Source organism: Hemicordylus capensis, chromosome 1, assembly GCF_027244095.1.
Source record: "Hemicordylus capensis ecotype Gifberg chromosome 1, rHemCap1.1.pri, whole genome shotgun sequence".
In the NCBI taxonomy this organism is placed as follows: Eukaryota; Metazoa; Chordata; class Lepidosauria; order Squamata; family Cordylidae; genus Hemicordylus; species Hemicordylus capensis.
In genome coordinates, this window is record NC_069657.1 from 342,045,099 (window position 1) to 342,071,075 (window position 25,977).

The 25,977-nt window shown below is 42.2% G+C and overlaps 1 protein-coding gene and 1 long non-coding RNA gene across 28 annotated transcripts in view; one reads left to right on the forward strand and one right to left on the reverse strand.

Moving 5' to 3' along the window:
• The window catches only part of TRDN (triadin), a 305,901-nt gene extending 302,524 nt beyond the window's left edge, over positions 1-3,377 (reverse strand). For 12 of the 24 annotated variants that reach the window (XR_008313241.1, XM_053284294.1, XM_053284402.1 and 9 more), the window contains exon 1: positions 2,874-3,371. Coding sequence is in view for 23 of the 24 variants with exons in the window: in XM_053284294.1 (XP_053140269.1) it covers positions 2,874-2,895 (22 nt within the window). In the remaining variant the exon portion in view is untranslated. Of the gene's footprint in view, positions 1-2,873 lie in introns of all 24 variants that reach the window. The other 12 variants (XM_053284342.1, XM_053284418.1, XM_053284369.1 and 9 more) reach the window with 5 other exon arrangements.
• On the forward strand, positions 883-25,249 carry LOC128339888 (uncharacterized). Of its 4 annotated transcripts, none has more exons than XR_008313301.1 (5): positions 883-1,060; positions 5,902-6,010; positions 12,324-12,353; positions 15,241-15,381; positions 24,594-25,249. It is a non-coding gene; the product is annotated as an uncharacterized LOC128339888 (long non-coding RNA). The 4 variants fall into 4 exon arrangements; XR_008313300.1 differs by lacking the exon at positions 883-1,060 and adding an exon at positions 3,463-3,523; XR_008313303.1 differs by lacking the exon at positions 12,324-12,353.
• The last annotated feature ends 728 nt before the right edge of the window (positions 25,250-25,977 follow it).

Below are 25,977 nucleotides of genomic sequence, written 5' to 3' on the forward strand. Positions count from 1 at the left end.
TCAGGTAATGAAAATAATTTGGATAAATTAAACTGCACTGAATTTTTCACATCAATTTATGCCAGGAATTAGAGATATTAAGGTATCTACAAAAGTTAGCAGATCATAATACTTTACACTAGGAATCAGAGAGAGTCTATTTCAGGACCAAATATACATGTGCACACACACGTATGCATGTGCACGTGTGTGTGTGTGTGCGCACGCACACACACACACACACACACACACACAATCATCTGGACCAGTGCTCCCTCTAACAGGAATTCCCAGATGTTGTTGACTACAATTCCCATAATCCCCAGCTAAAGGCCATCACAGCTGGGAATGCTGAGAGTTGTAGTGAACAACATCTGGGAATTCCTGTTAGAGGGAACACTGATCTGGAGAAAGAAGCACCTTTTAAAGAGTTTACTGCTGTATATTTAGCAGAGACAGGATCTGTCCCTATTAAGTTCAGATAATGTCCCTCCAGTGGCTGTTGCTAGTATGTCCCTTCAGTTTCTTTTTACACTGTGAGCCCATTTGGTATGGGGAACCATTTATATTACTCATTTTGCTTTGAGAAATGTTGTTGTTGAAAATCAGAGTAAATAATAAATGATATAATAATAAAAATAAATAATAAAAGATTAATAATAATAATAAACACCCCAAGGAGTACCCAACCCAAAGGCAACAGAAGTGCAAGGGAAGAGTGATATTGTAACAACAGGGTGATCGCTTTGGCGGGGATAAGAGGGGACTATTTGTGGGCTTCTTAAGGTTCCATGATGTTATGCCAGGATGTTATGGAGGTCCTGCCATCTTGGAACTTTTCCACAGGACTCCTGTGGTAACAAGGAGGAAGCTCCTATTTGAGGGTGGGATGGGAGAGAAGAGGCAGTGATGGAGTGACTCTTTTAGCCAAGAGACTTGCTGGTACCATAAGAGGCAATGGCAATGGTGGACAGGGATCAGTGGATGCTCCTGAGAGCTAGGGTCCTCAGAAGCTGACCAGGAATGATGACCCCTGATGCCAGACCAGGCAATAGCACTTCCTGGCAGTCACTTTAGGAAGGTAAGTGCAATTGTCCATTACTTCCTATAAAACCTGTTGCTGGTCAGAGCTTTACGCCAGATTTAATTTATGGATATGAATATGAAAATAAACAAATACACTGAAATATCAATAACCATTTATATGAAAATGGTCTGCCTTGTGTCACCTTTTAATTTATATTTTTATCCACATACATTTCAAAGGCCCACAAGACTTCTGATCAAAACATATGACCACATCAGCTTTATGCATGCTACTAACAAATCTTGGAGCAAGCACAAATAGTACAAACGTTCCAGGCTCCATTAATTTTCCAGTCTTTAGAAAGCAACAGATTCAGTCTCCAATAATACTTAACACAAATCCTCTTACATGAGACATATTTTGCTTTCATATTTAATTAATAGCTGCAGTGACTTGGGGCACGATGTCTTGGTTGGTGAATAAAAAGTGCAAAGAATATTATCTGAGAGCTTTTTCTATATAAAAAGGATAGTAATAAGCTTGGAGGCAGGGGAAAAAATGGATGATCCACAATGGAAAAGTCTAGTGTGAGATTCCTTTGTAAAATTGAATATCTGACTTTTAAAAGCCTGCATTTTAAAAAAGTTTCCCTTTCTCATTGTGATGGATAGAATACTATTTGTATATATTAATGGACAAGACATATTAAAATTATTCATGAAGCATTCATATTTCTCAGATAACCATTCTTTATTTATAGGATCAGATCTTATTCTTTCTTGCCCTTGTTTAGGCAAAGCTCTCATTGTGGGCTTCCAAGAACATATTAATTGCTTAAGGCTTCCAGGATTAGTATTGTGTTAGCATTATCAAACACGGAATATTTCCAAAGTTTCACTTGAGATGAGGGATAGTGTGCATGTTTTAAGTCTTGCTCATGTTGCTGGCACTTTGAGGTTGGGATCCTTAACGTTCCATTATTACACCTTCCTTACAAAAACATTACGGGGGGAGAAGATATGGTTTGGGAGCAATCTCAGCCAGGTCTGTCATATAAGGCATTACTTTAAGTAAAGAATTACAGTAAATAAATTAAAAATATTACATAACTACTCAGAGAGAATAGGACCCAATCAGCATAGGTCAGAGAAGAGGCCCTCTTTTTAAAACCAACATAAAAATATAAAGTGTGATGGGGTAAATCATGTTTGAAGGCACACTATCACATAGGCACACCATCAAAGAGCCATAATTAACTGTGGCTACCTGTTGCCAACTCAAGCTTGGAAACTCAGTTTTGATGCTGCATAATATGAACCTGTTAAATAAACAGGTGCAAAATGGAATGTATGGTGTATCAGGAATGCCAGCAAAATTTGAACTCAAAAAATTGTCAACAGTGAAAAGCTGAATTCAAAGGAAAAAGGGTCTTCTTTCAAACTATTTGTACATAGTTCTGGCAAAAAGCTTTCTGTGCAGAAATGCTAAAAAAAAACCCAAATAAAACCAAAAACCAAATACAAAAAAAACACAAAGTAGTAAGAACCCTGAGATATGAAACTGAACATCTCCAGTTTTCCATATATATAATTTCTCTTTACTTTTATCTTCCCAGCCTCTCTGTCTAAGCAAGCGTTGCTGAGGTTATGTGACCAAGGCTATTTTTAGAGGTGTATATGATGATCAAGCTTTACTAACTAGTACAAATTCCAGCTGCTGCGGAGGAGCAGCTTTCGCCCTGCAACTAGCCCAACAGGAAAACTGTTATTCCCTAAAAGCCATAGATCAGGTTTGTAGGCTGAATCTACTAAAATGTCAAGGCAGAAATCGTTTCCAGACAATTATAACATAAAGATTGTTACAGTACCTTCTGCTGTAATCTCAGTCATAATGGTGACAGTGGTGAAAAGGTCAAGTTATATTGGCAGCTGAGAGGATACGTCAGGGTCAGTGCCGACTCTCGCAGGAGATGCAGAATTAGAAGGTGGGAAGTCCTCTACAGTTCTTGGTTTCTTGGGGGTATTTTTCCCCTTCTTTTCTGCTTCTTTTGAGCTATCCTCTGTAAAGCCCTGCCCTGCCCTCCCCACCTCCCAAGAAACTAACCCCTTTCCCAAGGCAGTGCTTGCAGCTCAGACTAAAGTATCAGCTTCTAACAAAAATAGCCATGGCTCTCAGCAAATCTCTAGCATGGCTTTTTTGGCATCCTAGGAACCACACTCAGGGACTAACCAGAATTTTTAAAAAAAGAATAAAATAAAAGATGTCCCGCTCCAAACAAGACAACATAGCAGGTAAAAGCAGCAACATGCAAAGGAGCTGGAAAGAACTGCTGCAGCTTCATTAATATAATTACAGTTCTTTGAAGAAAATATAAAATATAGTCTTCATGGTAATCTTATCCAACTGAACTCAAATGTATTCTTAGCACACTCTTAGCACATTCTTTCCGGGCCTTATTTGGATTGGGGAGGGTGCTGTGAAGCCAGCCAGGGTGACTATAGAAGAAAATAAACTTAGGTAAGTTTTACCCCCTTAATATCTTGCTGACACTTGAAATCACTGAAATATCTTATCAAAAGCCCTACTTCTTATTTAGTTGTTGTTTAGTTAGGTCCTGGACTCATCCTGCTTGATTAGTCTAATAGTTCTTCTAATTTAGCATCATAAATCTGAAAGTTTGCATACTACGAACGGCAGCAAATCATTAGTACAATATGAAGATACTAGAATGCATGTACTGTAAATGGTTCCATTCTCAGTCTCTGTTAGTAAATGGAACTCTCAAAAAATGCCAAAGTAATCCCAAAGTAATAAGTGCTCATGTCTAGCATAATAATAGTAATAATAGTGGTGGTGGTGGTGGTGGTGGTGGTGATGATGATGATGAAGATATCCCTATTATGGTTTAGAGGCATGCTTGGGAGACTCACAGGCGATGTGATTAAAATGTGGGTCAAGGCTAGCACCCAACTTCCCTGTGCCACTATGAGAATCAGGGCCAGTTTGTCCATATAGGTGGCCTAGGCAGTCACTTAGACTGCCAAGTTTTAAGCGGTGTCAGCTCCACCACACTGATGCCCCAAGTGCCGCCCCCACTGGGTGCCTTCACTGACAAGGCAGCAGTGGATGATGAAGCATAGGATACCAGCGAGGAGCAGGTGACAGTGGCTCCCGAGCTAGGCCATGGTGAGTGTGCACCCCAGCAAAGGCAATAGCGGAAGCCCCATTCACCTATGTGGATCGTCTCTCTGCTGACTGGCTGCTCTCCCCTCTGTCACTCAGGTACAAGTTACCCATGTACCTGGTGGAGCCTTGTGCTGACCTACAGGCTACAGAGGAGGAGGATCTCACCCCTGCACATGCACACTGCTCCTGGCCAGCAGGCACATGCAGGGCTATGCATTTCTCAGTTGGGGGAAGGGAACAAAGTCATACTTTTCCTAGGACACCAAAATCCCTAAGGCCAGCCCGGACATGAATCCTCTTGTATTGGTCAGAATCTAAAGGATGACACCTGCTGTTTTAGTTGCCACCATGCTGCCTCTGGCTCTTTCTGGCTAATAACCCAGACCCATAATGTTTGCAAAAATCTGCTGCCAGGTTCTTTCTGAAGACTATTTTCCAGAAGGCTATACACATCAGGCCTTCCTGCTGCGAAAACATTTGGGATGGGTGGCAAACTGTTGCCATTTATTTCCCCAACCCTTGCTGCCACTATAGAGGCTGCTCTTACATCTGCAGTCTGGAGAAGCCCCACCCACTCAAACTGCTATCTGCTGCCAAGTTCTTTCTGCATTTGCCCATTTTACTCAGGACTATTTACAATGAACAGGCTTGCTATAGATTTAAGAACTGCCAGCCTTCAGAGCCAGGATCCTGATCATTTTGTTTTTCTTTAATTCTATGTGTAATTAAAGAAAATTTCCTTTGACTGGAAGACATTATATAAATAAATCAAATGACAACAACTACTACTGATGATGATGATGGCTTACCATGTAACTTGTCCCATCACATTATGTTCCAAATGTGTGCTGCAGGAAAATGGAGATTCACAGTGTTGTAACATGGGGTTGGGTTGGGGGGACAAGCCATATAGTAAACACTTGCAAATGCTAAGTCTGGGCTATACTGTTTACATAAGGAAGCCATTTTAACAGCATATCTGTAGCAGCTGTAATGTTTACTCTGTATACTATAGCTTTCTTCTGCCAAGTGTCCTCTAAGCCAAAGGCCTGTTTTGTGGAATATGGACTCACCTTTCCCACATCAATGCTTCTTGCCTGTTCACCCCAAATGTGCATCTTCCCTAACACACGTAAAAGTCCCTTCCTTTCTATGTTGCTAGCTTATCCTTGTCATTAGACTAATTGCCTGTGGCTAGTAAAAGTTGCTTGCAAGCAACCAGCTATGTTAGAGCTTTGAGCTCAGATGCAGAGCAGTCACATGGGATTGACCACACAGTGCCACTTTTGCCAGTGCTTCAGACATCATGGGGGAAACCCATGCTGTGACTCCTGCCCACACCAGCACCAGTCCTCAGGAAACTGTGTTAATGCTAACATGGGAGAAAGACACAGCATGGGCTATTCCTGCACGATCCCGGGCATTTCATATAATCTGGAAATTCATATTATATAATGATCCCGGGCATTTCATATAATCTGGCAATGCTGGAAAGAGTACTGCTGCAATTCTCATGACACCAAAAGAAGAGGTTGTCCAAATCAGAACATCTTTTGTGTCCCTTGCCTTCCTCCACCCATCCCTCTCCAAAGGGACAATAATGCACAGGAACTCTGAGAGGAAAGCCCATTCAGTGAGGGGTAGGAGAGGAGGAGAAACCATTACAAATAGTCAGTAGCAGCTTCTGTTCCTTCTCCTATGTTCCACAGGTGAGGAGCTGCTGCTGCTCCCTCTGTATACCATCACCCACTCCATTTGCTGAGACAGGGGAGGGCCACAAGAATTCGCCCACCCCTGCTGCAGCCTCCTCCTTCTCAGGTAAGCTGGAAAGACAGGGCATCATGATGGGCCCATTGTGCCCTATAGCAGAACAATGGAAATTATAATGCAACTGGGGGCGGGGGGAGTGACAGCATGCTGCTTTGGCTGTACCTGCTGCCATTTTGATCTCTGCAGGTTCCATGGCTAATAAGTGGGTAGACCTATGGAGAAAGAGAGCACCAACGCTGTTGATAGCCACAACACACCACTGTTACCCTTGAGAGGAGAACCTAGTGATATGCTATGACTGCTAAACATTTTTCCTAGTAGTAGAAATAGAGCTCGTCACCTGCTCATCATTCTGTGTGGGAGGAAGCAATGATAAACCACTTCTGTATTCTACCAAAGACAACCACAGGGCTCTGCGGGCACCAGGAGCTGAAATCGACTCAATGGCACACTTTACCTTTAGAAATAGAGCTTACACAGAAGCAGGAAGAAGCAAGAGGGAAGAGGATCAGGGGGCTGGAACACAGAATGGGCAAAGGCTCAAGCATCCCCACCACCACACACACACACATGGCCGTGCTGTCTTCTCTCTCTGGCACTACCTGACTGCTTAATGGAACTCTGGACATGCATTCTCTTTACTGCAAAACATAAAGAGCTTCTTCTGATACTCCTTTTGGTTGTGGCAACACAGCCTGTTGAGCTTTCATGCTGTGCAGCTAAAGTTCTGAGTAGCAGAGCCCCACATAATCCCATGGATTCCAAAGACATGTGAGCATGCTTAATTTCTGTGGAGGGATTGAGTCCTAATTATGTAGACATCAGATCCAGTTTGGGTTTCTAAGGTCTAACCAAGGGAGCGCAGTAAATATAAATACTTTAATAAATAATGCTTGTGAATAATGACTACATTTCTGTATTAGCTTGTGATGAAGTAAGGAGCAGAAACAAAGAGTGATGACCTGCAGAGAGATTACTAGCCTGTTTGTTTTTCAAGTCAGAGCAGCATTATTGCTGTCACAAACTGTGACCCAGGAAAAGTCATACTATCCTTTGGCCATTACATAAGTAAGGATGTGCACAGAACCAGATGGGAGTGGCTTGGGGGGGTCTCACTTTAAGGGTGGGCACTTACCCCTCTCCCTGCTTCCCCCCTGCCAGGGCTCGGTGTTGGTAAAAGCCTTTGGGGTGGCAGTGTACTTCCCTGCTGCCCCTTTCCCCTCTTTAGTCGGTGGTGTGCAATGTGTGTGAGTGTGCGTAACATACACAAGTGTGCGCGATATGCACATGTGCGCCCAGTACTTCCAGCCACTTCCGGCCAAAGATGGGGAAGGGGTGGCACTGCTGCCCTGAAGGCTTTCACTGACACTGAGCGCCGGGAGGGGAAGTGGGGTGAGGGGTGAGTGCACCCTCCCCTGTCCTTAAAGTAAGAACCCCCCCTTTGAACTCCACCCCCCCTCCCAGTGTTCAAACCTGTTTGGAGGCCCGTAAAAGGGCCTCCAAACAGGTTCGTGCACATCCCTATACGTAAGGGCTTGTTCCTCTAATAGTATAATGATAGGAGAGCTGGTCTATAGAAGGAGAGCTGGCCTTGTGGTAGCAAGCATGAATTGTCTCCTTTGCTAAACTGAGTCTGCCTTGGTTTGCATTTGAATGGGAGACATGTGAGCACTGTAAGATATTCCCCTCAGGGGATGGGGCCACTCTGGGAAGAACATCTGCATGCTTGCATGCTGAAGGTTCCAAGTTGCCTCATTGGCATCTCCAAGATATGCCATCGCTGAGAGAAATTCCTGCCTGCAACCTTGGAAAAGCTGCTGTCAGTTAGTATAGGCAGTACTGAGCAAGATGGACCGATGGTCTGACTTGGTATAAGGCAGCTTCCTATGTTCCTATTTGGAAGAAAGGAAGGCATGATAAAATCAGCCTCAACATCAGTCATCATTACTAGCATTTGCTGCAACCATCCTTTACCATTTTCTCAGAAACAATCTGAGGAAATTCTCTTTGGGCAGAATACTGAAGTTCAGAAAGATTTCAGTTTCTCCTTGGGAGAAATCCCTAAAATTTGGAAATAACTTCTCAACCTTTTCCTAGGGTGGAACCCGTGAACACCCTGAGGCACATACAGGTGCTTCCACCTGTATTTGTCCTTGGTGGTTTTATGACAATGGTGAGTTTACTTTCTCCTGCCAACATTTTGGCATGGCACTTTCTGGAAGTGGTATATTTGGGCTCCCTTCCATTAGAGCTTTTGCAAAATATTTTACATTTCAGTATCTATTTTATTCTGTAGGTTTTATTCTGTTTTGTTTAAATGTCACCCAACACGACCATTCAAAACACAGAAGTAGATGATAGGTTAAATAGAGCAAGGAAGGAAGAAAAGGGGTATTTTAATCACTAGTTCTAAGATACAGGTATAACAATAAAGGAAAAGGAAAGGTTGTGCCGTTGAGTCAGTGTCAACTCCTGGCAACCACAGAGCCATGTGGTTTTGTTGGTAGAATACAGAAGGGGTTTACCATTGCCATCTCCCATGCAGTATACGATGATGCCTTTCAGCACCTTCCTATATCGCTGCTGCTCAATATAGGAGTTTCCCATATTCTGGGAAATACACCAGTGGGGATTCAAACCAACAGTCTCCTGCTCTCTAGGTGGGTTGCTTCCCCGGTGCATCATTAGGTGGTGGGTAAGATATAACAATCATACCAAAACATTAGAATCAAATGTATATGAACATTCTTTGCTTTTGCAAATAGGATTTAGCCAAGCAAATGTATATTTTTAAAAGCAAACTATTACTTTTACCCAGTGTAGCCAACAGCAATACACACACACGGTTTTTTGTTAAATAGAATTGGTAAAACAAACCATTTTGAATATGGACAGATCCATTCCTTCCCTACCACAGAGTAATAATTACACAAATGAGCAGTGAAGCAGATCTTCAATGTCTTTCTTTAACAGAGCTATCAATGCTTTAAAACTTACCAAGCCGGTAATTAAAGTGCATTAATTGCATTCATAATCTTGTGCATGCCAGTCTCAATAGATAAGAAAGCTGCTCAATAAGCATTCATGTAAAGTCATTAAAATCTCCATAGATTTTGATGTGCAGAGTTTGACATGTGGAAAAAGCTAGATCTTCATCCTCAGCAATTCAGAATCAAATCAAGGGAATTTTCAATTCAGTTTGGAGGGATACAATCTCCCACATTCAGAAATCTGAATCAGATGCCTGGTTTTGATCCCAACCCAGATAAAATAATCACAAGCTATGTGGCAGATGGGTCCTTTTGTTTTGTATAAACCAGGGGCTCCTGGTTTAGATTACAATAAATTGTAGCTGGGGATGATAGGAGTTGTAGTTCAGCAACATCTGGAGTACCACCAGTTGGGAATCCTGGTATAAACAATTGTGGCAACCATTTCCTCCTTCTACCAATCACTTATTTAGAACACAGAACACTGGGCCTAGATATTCTCCTCCCAGAGTATTCAATAGGACTCACAAAATGAATCAACTTCGGCCTCATACATGCAGTGTGTTTTATCACCCCTGCTTGATCTTGCACTGCAGTAGCCCCTAAGAAGAATACAGTTCTGAAAAGTTTCTTAGCTTTTCCCTGGACTTGCAGGAGGAACAAGGTTTGACTTCATCTGCTGCATACCTTTTTAAAGTGAGAAGAATCCACTACCACTGTTCCTGCACTGCAGGAAGAGAAGTAAAGTTAAAAAAGGAGTCTATGGCTTTGATTCACCTGCCTGGAAAATGAAAGGATGGATAATTATCTAGCTTCAAAGTGGCTCAATAATTGGATTTTCCCCCAATTCAGGGAGAGAAAATTCAAATATTATCGAGTCATTTTGAGGCAAATGAAGGACTTCATTGATGTATCTACAGAAAATTATGACTGAAGAACTATAAGTACCTAGAGAAAACCAGAGTTAGTCAGATCACAAAAGAATATATGGAAGATGGTAGAAAGCTAACAATCCAATCCAAAAATCCATGGATCCATCCCAAATCCACACAAAAATCAATTGGTAAAACACTCGCTGCCATGAAATTAAGTGTGCATGCAATGTGCTAAATTCCATACTGAAAGGAGGACTATGCTGAGGAAACACTCTGCAGAGGATGCTGGCCAGGCGGGCAGGCTGAATGTTTTGCTGAAAGCTTATCACTCACCCCTCTCCTCTCTAGCAGCCTTTCAGCTGTTTTCCCTTCGTAATTGTTCCAACACCCAGCAGCTGGGCCAGCTCAGGCCCAATGGGTGAATGAGAGTCACCTGGTTGGGCTTTTCCAACTCTTTGGCTCTTAAAAAAGGAGGGCTACACAGGGGAAGCCAGAGGCACTCTGCTGGAAAAGCTGAGAGGTATGTGTTCATTCCATCTTAGTTCCCTCCTTGTGTGATGTTCTTCTTGGTAACATTTAATATTTAGGGAGGTGATATAACTGGGACAGAGAAAAATAAAACTTGGTTTACAGACTTAGTGAATCAACTCAGACTTTCCTGTCTGTGACCAGGAAGTTTCACTTCTGGATACCTTTCACATTCAAAGTTTCTTTCCCAGACTTAACATTCCCTGCACTGCCACAGTGTACTGCTGGTTCCATGGTCTCCACAAATTCACCAATCAAGTCTCACACAAATGCCTGAACAATCTCTCTGCTATGCTCTGTCCAATCTCTCACTCCCAACAATCAGCTCCAACTACCTCCAACTCCAACTGTCTTCTCCTGACTAACTGTACTCCTTTTTAAATTTAGGCATATTCTGTGCCTGGTTACTATGGCAATACACACACATTTGCCCTCTCTCCAGCTCCTACATGTATGTCCCATCACAGGTGATCTGGAATGTTGTGCCATTACAGAAGGGTGCCAACAGCAAAAGGATAATTTCACTACATAATGAAGCTGTTGAAAATCAGATATGGAAGCAGGAGCAGGATATAGAAAGGCTTAGGTGTACACAGTTCTAAAGACATTCTGCCCATTTATGTCCAGGCAGCTGTATATAAGTACTATGTCACAGTAAGCTGTAAGGATAGAAGTACTGCTGACACATAGGATGCACACTGGTGATGATATAAACTCTGAGGATAATGTCAGCACATACATTTAATCACTTCAGAGCATATGTGAGTACTTGATAACCCTGGACACTTTTAGTCAGACTTTATTACTGCTAGGTATTACCCTGTGACCTGGATTTGTGACTTGTAAGAGTAATTGGCTATCTGATGGGTTAGTGGCCTGATCAAGTTTAAGACTGCTTAAAGCTTTACTAGTTTTCTGAGATGTTAAATTTGCACTTCTTTTCCTAGGGTACCCTGTCTTGTATTTGAATCTTGTATTTTGAGCCGATATGGATGTTTATGCAAGTTTCCAAATTCACTATGCACGTGTGTGTGCATGCATGCACATACACACACACTTCATAAATGTGTGTGTATACACACACATCTCATAGAGAGAGAGGGGTGGAGAGAAATAGATAGATATAGATATATAATTTTCCCTGTAATCCAAAAGCATTTGGTTTAAGATGAGTTAAGATGCTTTAATTTTTCACTCGTGCTCTAAAAAGAATGGAAATGGCAAGTTAAGGTGCCCATCTTAACTTCCACACCGTATCCTATATAATAAAAGCCCTGTGTGTGATCCCGTGCGCCCGTGTCTTTTTCGGCAGTTCTGGGCATGCGCAGACACGGGCGGCCATGTTGCCGAAGATTAAGGGCCAAATCAGCCCCCATGTAATTGCCCCCGCGGCTGCCACCGCCGCCCACTCCTTACCCACACCAGACCTCCACAGCCCTGGCCCACGTCCTTCGCTCGATCACAGTTCCTATTTAGAGAAGGAGAGAGGAGCTCGCATGCAGAGCTCCACTCTGTGCAAAGTCAGTGCCCGAAATGGCGCTATGGACGCAAAGGATGCAATAGGCGTCCTTTGCGTCCAAAGCGCCAGTTCGGGAAGAGGCTTTAAAGAGAGAGAAGCTCTGCTTGCGAGCTCCTCTCTTCTTCTCTAAATAGGAACTGTGATCGAGCGAAGGACGTGGGCCGGGGCTGTGGAGGTCTCGGTAGCTGGGAGGGCGGGTGGTCGGTTGGTTTTTTATTTTATTTTATTTATTATATTGAATACTGCTCACAACCAAAGTCTCTAGTCAGATACTGCAGATTCATTGGGATTGCAGTGCTCAATGAAAAGCCCTAGTAGCCAACACTTGTTTTCTAGAGTTTAAGGGCCAGTTTCTTAACTGCTGTATCTTAGCCACTTTCTGCAACAGATATTATTATTTCTTGTTTACACAGTCAGACAGATGTTATTGACTGATTTGTTTTATCCAGACATCAAGTCCTTCCCAAGTACCTGGGATGGTAAAGTATAAGCATGCATATGTATTCAGTACTTGGTTGGGGCCCCTTTTGCAGCAATTACTGCCTCAATGCGGCGTGGCATGGATGCTATCAGCCTGTGGCACTGATGAGGTGTTATGGAAGACCAGGATGCTTCATTAGCGGCCCTCAGCTCTTCTGCATTGTTTGGTCTCATGTCTCTCATCCTTCTCTTGGCAATGCCCCATAGATTCTCTATGGGGTCAGGTCAGGCGAGTTTGCTGGCCAATCAAGCACAGTACACTGTATACATTTCGGAGGTCCGATATTGTTCTATTCTACAATCCTTGTCTTCTTGGTTCCATGTAGTATTCTAATTTTCTGGGATTGTGGATTTGGGGTTTTCATGAGCTGTACGCCATGATCATCACAATTATAACAAATTAAGGCTTGACTTATCTCGCTTTGCATGTAATGCGTCTGTCTCATATATCAGTTTCACCTTTTAATTTGCATTACTGAAATTAATGGACTTTTGCACGATATTCTAATTTTCTGAGTTTCACCTGTAGGCTGTTCCCAGTAAAGCTGCTTTTTGTAATTGGCTGATGGTGATTTCTGTGGCCCCTATGGTGTTGAGGTGCTCTTCAAGGTCTTTTGGAACTGCACCCAGGGCGCCAATTACCAATGGGATTATTTGGGTCTTTTTGTGCCACAGACTTTCAATTTCAGTTTGTAGATCTTTGTATTTGGTGATTTTTTCTATTTCTTTTTCTTCTATTCTGCTACCCCTGCTATTGCTGTGTTGATTATTTTAACTTGTTTTTCTTTCTTCTCGACTACAGTGATATCTGGTGTATTGTGTGGCAGATGTTTGTCTGTTTGTAGTTGGAAGTCCCATAATATTTTTATATCTTCATTTTTTTCAACTTTTTCAATTTTATGGTCCCACCAATCTTTGGCTACAGGTAGCTTGTATTTTTTGCAGATGTTCCAGTGTATCATCCCTGCTACCTTGTCATGCCTTTGTTTGTAGTCAGTCTGTGCGATCTTTTTACAACAGCTGATTAGGTGGTCTACTGTTTCATCTGCTTCTTTACAAAGGCAGCACTTGCTGTTTGTTGTTGACTTTTCAACTTTTGCTCTTATTGCATTTGTTCTTAGTGCCTGTTCTTGTGCAGCCAGTAATAAACCCTCTGTTTCTTTCTTCAAGTTGCCATTCTTAAGCCATTGCCAGGTCTTGGTGATGTCTGATTTTCCACTTATATTGTGCAAATATTGACCATGCAGTGGCTTATTTTTCCATTGTTCTGCTCGGTTCTTTACTTTTTCTTTCTTGAGGCCTGCTTTGTTTCATTGGTGTTGAATAGTTTTGCGTTATTGACCATTTTCAGTGCATCTTCTTCACTGTCCTTTCTATATTATGCAAGGCCTCTTTTCTCCTCCTCTACTGTTTGATGGACTTGCAGCATTCCTCTTCCACCTGAGCTGCGAGGGAGGTAGAGCCTATCAACATCACTGCGGGGGTGCAGAGCATGATTGATGGTCATGATTTTCCTGGTCTTAAGATCTAGAGTTTCTAGCTCTGCCTGGGTCCAGTCTATTATTCCTGCAGTGTATCTGATAACAGGTATAGCCCAGGTGTTTATGGCTTGTATGGTGTTCCCGCCATTGAGTTTGTACTTGAGGATTTTTCTAACTCTCCTGATGTATTCACTTCCAATTTTTCTTTTAACTTCAGTGTGTGCGATGTTTTCAGCCTGGAGAATGCCCAAGTATTTGTAACTTTCTCTTCCAAGTTCTTGATCTTGCTTCCATTGGGTAGTTCTATTCCTTCTTTTTTTCTTATTTTCCCTCTGTTCATTATTAATGCAGCACACTTTTCTAGTCCAAACTCCATTGCTATATCGCTACTGAATTCTGGAAAGGGAAAGAAGGAATTAAGAAAGAATTCTTAAAGGGAAGAATTCTATTCCAACTATTCTGAGAGGCTACATTACTTGTGTACAACTTGTTAAGTATACTGCTTTCTAGACAGAAGGAAAAGAGATACATTAATAAGTATCATTAAAACATTATTATTATTATTATTATTATTATTATTATTATTATTACTCAAACATGCCACAACTTTATTAAAAGAGGAAGGAGAGCCATGGCCAGAAGAGCTCATATCAGAGCTTCACTGTATATCAGAATTCAACAAGGCTTAAGATACTATAGCATCCTCCAAAGAACACTGATCTAAATCAGCAGGTTTTTTAAAAAGAGAGGCATAAAACAAACCAGTCAATAACACCTGTCTGACTGTGTAAACAAGAAATAATATCTATTGCAGAAAGTGGCTAAGATACAACAGTTAAGAAACTGGCCCTTAAACTCTAGAAAACAAGTGTTGGCTACTAGGGCTTTTCATTGAGCACTGCAAACCTTGAAGAGCACCTCAACACCATAGGGGCCACAGAAATCACCATCAGCCAATTACAAAAAGCAGCTTTACTGGGAACAGCCTATATTCTGCAACGATATCTATAACAATTGACAATAAAATTCTGGCATCCTAGGTCCTTGGGAAGGACTCGATGTCTGGATAAAACAAACCAGTCAATAACACCTGTCTGACTGTGTAAGTAAGTAAATAAATAATAATAATAATAATAATTAATGTTTTAATGATACTTATTAATGTATCTCTTTTCCTTCTGTCTAGAAAGTAGTATACTTTGAAAGTTGTACACAAGTAATGTAGCCTCTTAATGGTTAATGGCTGATAAGATGATGGCTTACTCAAAGTAGTCTTACTGAAAGTAAAAGCACATTTGGCATTCCTTAATGTTCTCTTAATTTCAGTAGGATAACTCTGAGTAATGTTCCTCATGTCATTCACTATCAGTGTTCTCTCTAATATTTCCCCCTCATCTGTGTGCAGAATGAGTTTTGTTCCAGATGGAAGAATCAAGACGGAGTGAGACCTTCCTGCTTCAACCTGAGCGGGATCTAAAATTGACTGAGCAGACATCAAAAAAACATGTGTGTGCACGTACATGTGCATGCCCTAGAGGGAACACTGGTCAGTACTCTCGTCCTATTTTCTACAGAGTAGGAAAGGATGGATTATTGGCATTTTTGTTTTAAATATTCTAACAGATCTTATGCTGTGTGGGATGCTTTGGCTAATGTCAGATTCTTTGAGAACAATCTGTGTGCTGGGTGGGGTGCTGGTGAGTTTACCTTACAAGATTTTTACATTGTTTTCCATTCACATTTTTTAAAAGACCTTTCCATTATTCTCCCATCCCCCAAGACTATTTTTCAGAGGTGGTTGGTTCCCTCATTATATGCAAGCGTCCCACTTAATTTAATTGAGTTTACTTTCTTCTAGGAGTGCACACAGAATTGCAGCTTCAGTAATCAAAATGCTGCTGGAAAAGAAATCTGTATTCCAGCTCAGCATCATCTTTCTCACAGTGCTGCATGCTTCCAGAAAGCTCCAAAGAAGGGCAGCAAGGAAATCCCAGAAACTATCCCCAACCAGTCCCAACAAACTATTATTGTGATGTATACTGCCCTTGAACATGGAGGTTCTACATGAAAGCCAAACTACCTGTGAATACAGAGGCTTAATTTCTTAAGTATGGCCAAGTGGAGCTTCCATATTCACTGGCAGTTTGGCTCTTATGTAGAATCTCCATGTTCAAGAGCAGTCTATACCAGAATGGTGGTTTCTTGGTGCTGGGTGGGAATTGATTTTAGGATTTCCTTGAGGTTCCTTCCGTAGAACTTCCTAGCATGAGACCCTTGGTCCCAATATTATACATTTTTACTCAGAAGAAAGCCCCCAGGGAAGTAAATGGGGTTCCCCCCTCAGAAGGGTTCCCTCCTATGCTTTGCTGAGAGAAGGAGAAAAAAGGACATCTCTGCTGGTCCTGATTATTACGTGTATTTACTCAGAAGAAAGAATCAGTGGACTTACTTTCTAGTAATTTATTCCAAGCTTTGCTAAGAGGGCTTGCTTCCCCACTTTGGTGGGGTGAGAGAAAGGGGGCAGAGGGAGAAAGCAAATGCCATGGGATGGGAGTGCAAGATGATGGTTTAATTATACAAGTGTCAGAGTGCTCATAGACTGTCACAGGAACATAGGGATATAGGAATCTGCCTTATACCTAGTAAGACCATTGGTACATCTAGCTCAGTATTGGCTACACAGATTGGCAGAGACTTTTCCAAAGCTTTTCCCATTGCTAATAGTAATAATGGTATCATTTTACTAACCCTGTAAGTTTTATTTTAACAGAACACCACAGCTACCTTTTTCATCTTCAGGATGGTATCTAAAAATCTACAGACAGTGGCCTAAAGACGTATGAAGCTGTTTTTCTCTGCTGAAGCTAAGGAGGTCTGGCCTTGAAAGTTGCTTTAATAGGAGACTGCCTAAAAGACATCTGTAAACCATATGCAATGGTTTACAGATGGGGTATTCTATTAAAACTGGTTCATTTTCTGGACTGGATGCAGGCAATATTGTTCAAGGTCAGAACTGAAATTGCCAAACTCAAGAGCCTATTTCACTTTTGTATTTAAAAAATCTGAATGGAAAGCCTATTTTTGTTTGGCAAAGTAAAGACTTTGTGAAGTGTGAATTGGAGATGTGAATTAGCAGATCTTCAACCACTCATGACAGCTGCAGCTGTTCTGAAGGAGGACAGTGAATAAAGGACATTTTAAGAGAGGAAGAGAAAAAGGCTGGTTCCTTAATGGGCCTGTCATTCAGCTTGGCTTGTGTATTCGTTTCTCTGAACAATATGTCACCACTTGTGATTGTCAGTCACCATAGATTCTTGACCACACTCCAGTTTTCATCGTAGTCAACTCTCTAATGCTCTTCGTAAGGTATTTTATAATCATGCAGTCCAAAGGGTTTTTTTAAATCCCTGTTTTCTTCTTGCTGTTCCTCACCCCAAAAGCTCAGCTGGAGCTCTGAGAAGCATTAAAATACTTTATTTTTGAAACTATAGACTTAAACAAATTTTTAAAACCTTATTATCCAGAGAAGTAAAGTAAAATTGTGAGTCAGTATCAACTCCTGGCACCCAAAGAGCCCTGTGGGGTTTTTTTTTAATAGAATACAGGAAGGGTTTACCATTTCCATCTCCCACACAGTATGAGAAGATGCCTTTCAGCATCTTTCTATATCGCTGTTGCCTGATAAGTGATTCCTATAGTCTAGTAGACCACTAAAATTATGCAATTCTCTGGCTCACAAAGTGCTGTATTGTGCATATCTTATTTGTGTTCACAGTAATTCTCTGAAGCAGTGCCTTGGAATTATTGGATTGATTGCAACATTGGAATAAGGAAGTACGAAATAGCCAAGCCCTATTTATAATAGGTGCTGTGCCTGGGAAAAGATGCTTCCCATAACTGGAGACACTGATGTTCCTAACCACAGGAAGGAGCTCTCTTTATGCACATTGTTTGTCCCTTTGCCATTCTTGTGGTTGGCACAGGATGGAGGGGCTACACACACAGCAGGTGGGTACAGAAGGAAGAGCTTCCGGTCAGCGCTGTGAATGTGTGCATTCACTGTAAATATTACTGAACGCTTTAATTAGGGCTCCATTCTCTCCTATTTATGTGAACTGGTTTAAATTAGTGTCAGCCACTGGGGCAAAAGTGTTTGCAGGATTATGAGTGATCAGCTGTGAGTTGCAGCCATTTCCATACTCCTGGAGTCATCCAGAACAACAAGAGGCTTTCACAGGACAGGATGCCAAGCAGAACTAGAGAAAAATCTGAATGGCCCTTAGTTAAGAATAAGAAACTCATTATTGACATTATATCCCAGGCCAGTTAACATCGAGTGGGTGTCTATGGACAAAGGGGCAACATGTGCATGGGGTGGGGGTCTATGACAACTCGCCACGGCCAACTCGCTGCCGGTCAATTGGATGCGGCCAACTCGCTGCAGAGACAACTTGCTGCAGGGAACAATGCAACTCCACCTCCCCCACCACCGCAAGCCACAATACAACATGCACACACACCTTGGCCAGGAAATCCTCTCCTAAGAGTTTTGCTAAACAATTCAAAATTCAACTACACACCAGATCCCCCAAGTGTTCTGTTAATATCCCTGGGATACACTTGAGGTAGTCTGCTTTAATAAGAGAACTTAGCAGCAAGGTGGTCTGCTGCTTTGGGGAGACCCGCAAAGGGGCTCCTCAAATATGAGGGGGGAAATGGCAGCTCGCCTGCTCTAAAGCTCTGGTGCAGGCTTCGCACCTAGGATTTCGCTTCTCGTGAGGCACAACCCCACAGGTAGGAATGCAGAGAGATGCTTCCTTCCACTGCAGAACGTGAAGACATGCTTTGGTGGGTGGTAGGTGGAAATTTAGCTTCCTTTCGCCTCCCTCCCGCTTGTCCTCTCTGGATCGAAAGACAAAGTGACAGGATGGGCTTGCAGAGGGGAGTTGCATTGTTCCCTGTGGCGAGTTGGCCGCATCCAATTGACCAGCGGTGAGTTGGCCCATTCCCTGAATGGGTCCTTAGAAGCATGTAGGTGGAAGTGACTAAGCCATACTCTACATCAGGGTTTCTTAACCTTAGGCCCCCAGGTCTTGTTGGACTACAACTCCCAGAATTCCCAGCCACAAAGGCCATGTCTGGGGATTCTGGGAGTTGTAGTCCAACAATATTTGGGGGCCCAAGATTAAGAAACTCTGCTCTACTGCATACTTAGCATTAGGGCTTACTTGCTTAAGTGTAGGCCTTCCTGCAGAATTGAATACTTGTGCAGAATGATGACTAATTTCTACTGTCTTGGAACATTCCCAGGTGCATATTATGAACCATTGCTGGGTCAAACATTATTATGTTCAAAATTGGCTCCTGGTCACAGACAGTTTTTTGGCAAATGGTCTCATGGGCCCCTCCTACCAGGTTTGTGGTGGAACTTATTGGCACACAGAATGGGACAGGAGAGAGAAGGTCACAATGGAATGTCTGTTTTAGGTTGGGAATCATTCCATGGAAGCAGGAAAGTAGTGAGGAAATATTAGGGCTAACAACTGGACAATCCTCGCTCTCTCCTCATGCTGTGAGAAAAGTGTGTGGTGTGTGGGAGAGAAGGTTTTGCAAGCTGTTTAGTTAGGAAGGTGGAGGAGGAAGCCAGGGGAGAGAAGAGCCAGAGTGGAAGGGAAAGAGCAAAACCCTCTGCATGCTGCCAAGAGGAGGGATGGAAGACCAGGCAGGAGTGTGGGGATAATGGAACGGGGGGGGGTTACAACTGTCCCTTGGCCTCCAAGGTCTGGGGAGGGACGTCAAGGCACCCCCTCACACCTGACCAGGAAAACATCCTTGCATCCTCCTTCACCCAGCTGGGGAAGGAGAGCTGGTGGTAGAAAGCCTGAATCATCCTGTTTGCTAAACAGGGTCTGTTCTGGTTTGCATTTGAATGGGAGTCTACTTGTGAGCACTATTCTCTAAGGAGATGGGGCAGCTCGGGGAAGAGTGGTTGAAGATCTGCTAATTCACATCTCCAATTCCCACTTCACAAAGACTATACTTTGCCAAATAAAAATAGGCTTTCCATTCAGATTTTTTAAAGACAAAGTGAAATAGGCTCTTGAGTTTGGTAATTTCAGTTCTGACCATGAAAAATATTGAGGAGAGGACAATGAGAGAAGAGCTGGTCTTGTGGTAGCAAGCACAACTTGTCCCCTTAGCTAAGCAAGGTCCACCCTGCTTGCACAGAATGGAAGACTAGACGTGTGAGCACTGCAAGATATTCCCTTCAGGGGATGGAGCCACTCTGTGAAGAGCAGAAGGTTCCAAGTTCCCTCTCTGGCTTCTCCAAAATAGGGCTGAGAGAGATTCCTGCCTGCAAACTTGGACTGCCAGTCTGTGAAGACAATACTGAGCTAGATAGGCCAATTGTCTGACTCAGTATATGGCAGCTTCCTATGTTCCTAATATTGCCTGCATCCAGTCCTGAAAATGAACTAATTTTAATAGAGTACCCCATCTGTAAACCATTGTACATGGTTTACAGATGGCTTTTAGGCAGTCTCCTAATAAAGGAACTTTCAAGGCCAGGCCTCTTCTACATATGCTAGAAAGAACATTGTACATTTAACATATGTCTGCCAGTGGTCAGTAATTTGGCAGGACTGATCCAAATTCTAGGACAGGCAAGTCACCCAACTAGAGAGTTGGGTAATAAATAATAAATACATAAGGTTAGTAAAATGATGCCCTTATTCCTATTTACAATGTTCACAGTGCAGCATATGAGCACTCCAGTTTTATGCAACTGCATCGGCTCTGAGCAGGCATCAGGAGTCAGAGGGCCAAGGACACAGGGCTGTTGAGCACCTTAACCCCTGAGCAGGCCATCAGGTGTCAGTGCAGGAGACAAAGGGCAGCATTCACTGGATGGAACAGGTGGCAGGTTAAGCCCAGGCCTGCAGCAAGGGAAGTTTATTTGTGAGGATAACATGGAACATCATCTTGAGAAACAGCAGAATATAAATACATGTTTAATGTCCCGATTTAGAAAATACTTGACTATAAAACATAGTGTATACCATATATTTTATACTGTATAGTTAAGATGAGTGTTTTCAACATTCCACCACTAAAAGCCCTGGATGTTCTATTATGTATAAAAATGAAGGTTTCCAGCCAGTCCCCATGAAATTGTGCACAAATCGACTAGGCGATGAGGCACATCACTCCTCCAAATGTGGTGCCAATCCATTGCAAAATGGCTGGGATACAGCAGTTTAGGTTTTAATTCCTAAAAAGTGGTTTGAAAGTGTTGGTGACATTTTTTCAATGCCAAGAATGTAAATTTTTAATTTAAAAAAAATGTTTTTTAGCATTCCCCAAACATTCAGGTCCATATTGGACTGGTGCCTTTTGCTGGTTTGAAAAACATCAATCTAATGATTTTTGAGTAATTATTGTTCAACATCCCCATAATAGGGGAAATAACTTTTTGAAAGTAAGCCAAGAGCATAACTGATAATTCTGAAGCCAAGGTTGGGAGGGGCAAATCCTGGCAGTTTCTAGTGAGTGACTTCTTAGTTCTGAACATAGGTGCCTAAGGACCAGCCTCCTCAGGGGAGGAGAGCTGGTCTTGTGGAAGCAAGCATGAATTTTTCCCACACAAAAGGGACCACCCTTTTGCATGGTCCATCTTGGCTTGCATTTGAATGGGAGACTACTAGGGATGCGCATGGAGCCAGCTGGCCTGGTTCGATTCGAGTCATAACTAGACTGGGCCAGTTGAGTCTGGCACCCCGTCGAAGTCACCACCCCTTGTCTGGTTCAGTCCAGGGGGTGTTCATAGATAAAATGGGAGGGGGGATTATACATTTTTTAACTTACCCCCTGTGGGGGGCTTCTCCGAGGTGGCAGGGGTATCCACGGAGGTTCATCCTCCCCCCCCCCATGTCCTCTGTTATGCACCCACCACCCAGTATGGGCGATCTTTGGCCCTTTCCATGCCTTTTCCCTTTTGCAGTGGTCATTTTGGCGGCCACTGTGCTTGCGCAAATGGTCCTTTCATGACCTGGGTCATGACCCAGTCATGCAAGGGCCATTTGTGCATGTGTGGCAGCCTCCAAAATGGCCATCACACCAGGCCTGGAAAGAGCCGAAGACTGTCCAAACCGGGCAATGGGTGGGGACAGATGGAGGCCAGTAGGAGGAGGGGTAACCTCCGTGAATACCCCTACCACCACCTCGGAGAAAGCCCCCCAAGAGAGGGTAAGTTGAAGAGGGGTTTTTTTTTTCACTTTTTGGTCTGCAAACAACCAGGGGAGGTTCAGTCAGGGGAGGTTCAGTCTACTAAATGGGAGTAGTTTGGCTCAATCCCGAACTGTCAAACCGAACCAGCTCAAAGTCAAATCAGTTCAGTTCCTAACTTTTTCGCACACCCCTTGAGACTACATGTGAGTGCTGTAAGGTATTCCTTTTAGGGGACGGGGCCACTTTGGGAAGAGCATCTGCATGTTTGCATGCAGAAGGCTCCAAGTTCCCTCTCTGGCATCTCCAAGATAGGGCTAAGAGAAACTCCTGCCTGCGACCTTGGAGAAGCTCCTTCCAGTCTGTGTCGACAATATTGAGCTAGATGTTCTAATAATGTTCTGACTCGGTAGGCAGCTTTTATGTTCCTTTGAATGAAGTGTTTGTTTGCTGGGAGTATGAGATGTTCCCCTCTCTTCCCCAGCCAGTGTTTCATTGAAATGCTGGCTGCGGTGTGGAGGGCACAGCCAGCCACATAATGCCTGTCCAGACTACCAGCAGCTTCTTCAGGATTATAGGCAGGAATCTCTCCCAGCCCTATCTGGAGATGCCAGGAAGGGAACTTGGAAGCCTCTGCAGGCAAGTCAGCAATGTGGGCATTACATTTTACTAACAACTTTGATTGCTGAGAATACAGACTGAAACAAAAGACATTCCATGAAAATTGTATCCAAGTTATTTTGGGTAACTTGGATTTAAAAAAAAAAAAAGCTGCAGCAATGTCAGTACAAATTAACAGAAAGTATAATATTTGGAATTCAGGAAGCCGATCATAACAAAAAAAAAAATTCCAGAGATTTGTTAGAAAATAGGCCAGGAATGCTAGGTATAAGAAAATGTGCCTCAAAGCACAAAACCTCACTTCTTTGCTGCTTCACTCTTGCAACAAGTTTTCCCCAGATGTTCGCATTCAAACATTTTTAACATGAAAAAAAATGTTGATCTTGGGGGATATAAGATGCACCCTTACGAAGCTTACCTTTCCCTAGAGTATTTGCTTATCCCAGGCAATTAGGGATCATATAGTGAGCATGCCAGCACCACAATGCCATACTTCCAATCCATTTTGGCATCATATCACTGAGGGAAAACAAAGACAATTTAGAGTCTGGGTAATGCTTTCATTATCACACACTTCAATATTACCATCATTCCTGAACAGTGTGGGCAGGAGGTGTGTGCCTCCAGGAGGTTCAGGAACCTGAAGGGATGAGGTGGGAGGCAGGGAAGAGCCACCATTTTGTTTCTATCCTGCTGTGCTGTCTTTGTTCCTCCTGTGATCTCTCCTATCTCCTCCACCCTCTGGCTGCCAATCAGATGGCACCACCCTATGAAAACCTCCCTCCCTTTTAAAGCCTCCCTCCCTTGCCCAGATTCCCAAGAAGAGAGGCAGTGAGTTTTGCAGGGGATGAAAAGGTTCATCAAAAGGGATCCACCTTTCAGCTCGGTCCTGATCATAACTTCGGCTGTTTATAGATAATGTTTAGACTTATTAAACATTGAACAATTCCAATTTATTGAGCAGTTAATTAAATCTAGCCTTCTCTTCCCTCTTGCCATCACCACTACTCACTTATCAGTCTTGGGTATTCCCCCACTCCTGTATATTTGTTGTTTCTACTTGGGCTGTGAGCCTAATAATGTGTAATTAAAGCTTTACCCTGATTCTCATATTACTTTCCAACTCAAAAGAGTCAGAGCAAGGTGATTTCACTAGGTCAATTTCCATGCTATCTCACTAATAAGTGCCCTCATGTGGTGAGCACTGGTATTCACCCATCATTTTACAACAGTGGTGAAGCTCTTCAAAGCAAGTTTAAAAAAAATAAATAAGATGAGTTATTCTTTAAAATATGTATTATTATTTAGTAAAGCCTTTGTGCACATTGGCATCTCTCTCACACACAGGATAAAGCCATTGTTGTTTCTGGTGTGTACACTTATTCCAATAGTGTCACTATTGGCATATTTTTATAGAGCTTCAAATTCTGTTACGGTTTGACAGGAGGATAACATTAGACTGTATTTTCATATGTGATGTCATGCCCCCATATTTCAATTTTTGACACAGTTTTACAATATTTTAAGGAAATGTAAAGAGTGGTAATATCTTGGAAACCAGTTAGTTATGTTAAACATTTTTGAGTATAACTCTATTCCTACATTAAGATGTGAAGTAATCATACTTTTAATAATTGCTGTGAACTTTGTATAACTGAAGAATGGAAAGAGAGAAGTCTAACAATAAGAAGCTGATTTGATAACATCTGGGGGGAAATGGTAAAGAATAAACTTCCTTCTCAAATTAAAGCATCCATGCATTCAAAATATAGATGTGTCCTGAGTTTTAATTGCTTTTAAAAACTTAATCAGAAAACATACACGAGACCTGAAACATTAAAGGGTATTTTTATGCTATAACTTATTTAATTTTTCACAATGTTTATGTATGAATCCATGTTAATCTTCCAGGTTCCTCCATTCATCATCTCAGGTCCTGCTCATGGCCCCGCCACTAAAAGAAATCCAGTTGGTGGGGACTAGAGGCAGGGCCTTTTCAGTTGTGGCCCCTTGGCTTTGGAATGCCTGCCCTGAAGAATTTTGCCATGCTCCCTCCCTCAGTGTTTTTTAAAAAACAACTAAAAACACATCTTTTTAAAGAGGCTTTTTATGCTCCATCTTTGGTTATATCTGGTAGGTTCTTTGGTGTTTAGTTTTTATTATTCTCAATTTTTTAGCTTTTAAAATAACTTTTAATTTGAAACTCAATAGTGATTGTGGTTTTTAACCTGACTTTTAACTTGTTTACTTAATTTGGTTAATTTATTACTTTTATTGTATATTATATCTATTTTATTGTTGTGAGCCACCCTGAGCAGTAGTGCACTGGAGGGGTGCCGTATAAAAATTTTAAATAATATAAAAATGTACCATTAATTGATTTACTCAGAACTGATGATTAATAATCAGAATTGATTTCTTGATTTACTCAGAACTGATGCCATGTGGCATAGAATGCCTAGTTTTTGGTTTTAGTAGTGAAATCTTCATATGTAATGATTCAAACATTTTGTAATTTTGAATGTGTATTAGATATTTTGAAAAATACAAAATAAAACAATTAAGAGGAAAAAGCATTCTTCCTACTTTGTCAACTACAAGCCCCATGATCTGTGGCAGGAAATTTGGCTCCACATGTCACTTATACTTAAGGAAAGGTAATGTGGGCCCTTCCTATGTGGGAGTGAGACCTCCCTACTGCATCTCCTTTAAGAACAGCCCAGGTGGATCAGGCCCAAGACCTATCTAGTCCAGCATCCTGTTTCACACAGTGGCCCACCAGATGCCACTGGAAGCCTACAGGCAGGAGTTGAGGGCATGCCCTCCCTCTTGCTGTTGCTTCCTTACAACTGGTATTTAGAGGCATTTTGCCTCTGAGGCTGGAGGTGACCTATAGCCACCAGACTATTAGCCATTGATAGACCTGTACTCCATGAATGTATCTAAGCCCTTCTTAAAGCCATCTGGGCTTTTGACTGTCACCACATTTTGTGGCAGAGAATTCAATAGGTTATATTTGTGTTGCAAGAAAAAGGACTTCCTTTTGTCAGCCCTAAATTTCTTGGCAATCAGTTTCATGGGATGACCCCTGGTTCTAATTTGTGCAGGAGGGAGCCACATTTCTCTCTATCCACTCTCCCCATACTATGCATAATTTTATAGATTGATATGTTTTCCCCTCAGTCTTTTTTTAAAAAAACAAAAAAGCCCCAGGTGTTGTAGTCTTGCCTTGGAAGGCTTTTTAGCAGAGTTTAATCCCTCCCCCCCAGTGTGGGCGAAATTCCAGGGAACTCTC